The sequence below is a fragment of the Propithecus coquereli genome, unplaced genomic scaffold (genome assembly GCF_000956105.1).
Source record: "Propithecus coquereli isolate 6110/MARCELLA unplaced genomic scaffold, Pcoq_1.0 Scaffold405, whole genome shotgun sequence".
NCBI classification, from domain to species: Eukaryota; Metazoa; Chordata; class Mammalia; order Primates; family Indriidae; genus Propithecus; species Propithecus coquereli.
The window spans coordinates 637,044-638,351 of NW_012149786.1; the positions used below are offsets into that span (position 1 = coordinate 637,044).

Sequence of the window (1,308 nt, forward strand, 5' to 3'; positions counted from 1 at the left end):
GTAATATATTTAAACAATAGGATTAATTCTATATAAATGAATCATTCTGAAATATTATTTTTTAACTGATTTCAATTGTGTTTATTTTTAAACAGCTTGAAATAATGCTGGAGCCCAAGGTTTGGAGAGAAGCTGCTACTCAGGTGTTCTTTGCCTTAGGTCTGGGATTTGGTGGCGTCATTGCCTTTTCAAGCTACAACAAAAGAGACAACAACTGCCACTTTGATGCTGTCTTGGTGTCCTTCATCAATTTTTTCACTTCTGTACTGGCAACATTGGTGGTGTTTGCAGTTCTGGGATTCAAAGCAAATGTCATAAATGAGAAATGCATTGCACAGTATGGATATTAATTTCCATTAACTTTTTTCCCTTATTTTAGTTTTTAAAGAACTTTTTAATTTTTAAAACTTTTGATGGATACGTAATAGTTGTACATATTTATGGGGTATGTGTGATAGCATAATACAAGCACACAATATGTACTGATCAAATCTGTGTAACTGGGATATCTGTCACCTCAAACATTTATCATTTCTTTGTGTTGGGAACTTTCCACATTCATTAGCTTTTGATAGCATAATTGTATAGGAAATATACACCAAAGAACTTTTAAGTGCTCATTCATACATTGTTCTATTTTTCAGAAATTCAGAAATGATCATAAAATTTTTAAAAATGGGAAATATTAGTCAGGACATTATTCCCCATCATGTCAACCTTTCCGCTGTTACTGAAGAAGATTATCATTTAGTTTATGACATCATCCAAAAAGTGAAAGAAGAAGAGTTTCCTGTTCTTCATCTCAATTCCTGTCAAATTGGAGATGAGCTAAATAAAGTTAGTAAACAATGTTTGAGCAATAAAATCATTGTCATTCAGTTAAAATATGCATTATCCAGCAGATTTCTTGTATGAAAATGACCTTTAAAATGAGGAAGATTATGCTGTTTCAAAATTCACATGCTTCGTTTTAGAGAATGTGTTTTCTTAAATCATAAAGATTTGATTTACTTTAAAAAGTAATTTCATTGATTGAGCCACAATAATTTAAAATATGAATATAAATAAAGTGATTTAGAATGATGAGTAGTCTGATATTTTTCTTTGTATACTATTTAATACAGAATTTGAATTATGACTCATTAACATGCATTGCATAATTGCTTTGATGCATGAATAGTATTTGAAATGGTCATTTTAATGGTCGTGTTCAAAAAGTCATGATCTAGTCCTTTTTTTAGCCACTGTCATATATTGTATTAAACAAGAAATAGGTGAACATTAATAAATATTCTTATATTAGCTACC

General features: G+C 29.8%; 1 protein-coding gene across 1 annotated transcript in view; it reads left to right on the top strand.

Moving 5' to 3' along the window:
• The window catches only part of SLC6A15 (solute carrier family 6 (neutral amino acid transporter), member 15), a 69,791-nt gene that overhangs the window by 44,056 nt on the left and 24,427 nt on the right, over positions 1-1,308 (top strand). The window contains 2 exon segments of the mRNA XM_012652974.1: positions 88-337; positions 645-837. Coding sequence (XP_012508428.1) covers positions 88-337; positions 645-837 — 443 coding nt within the window.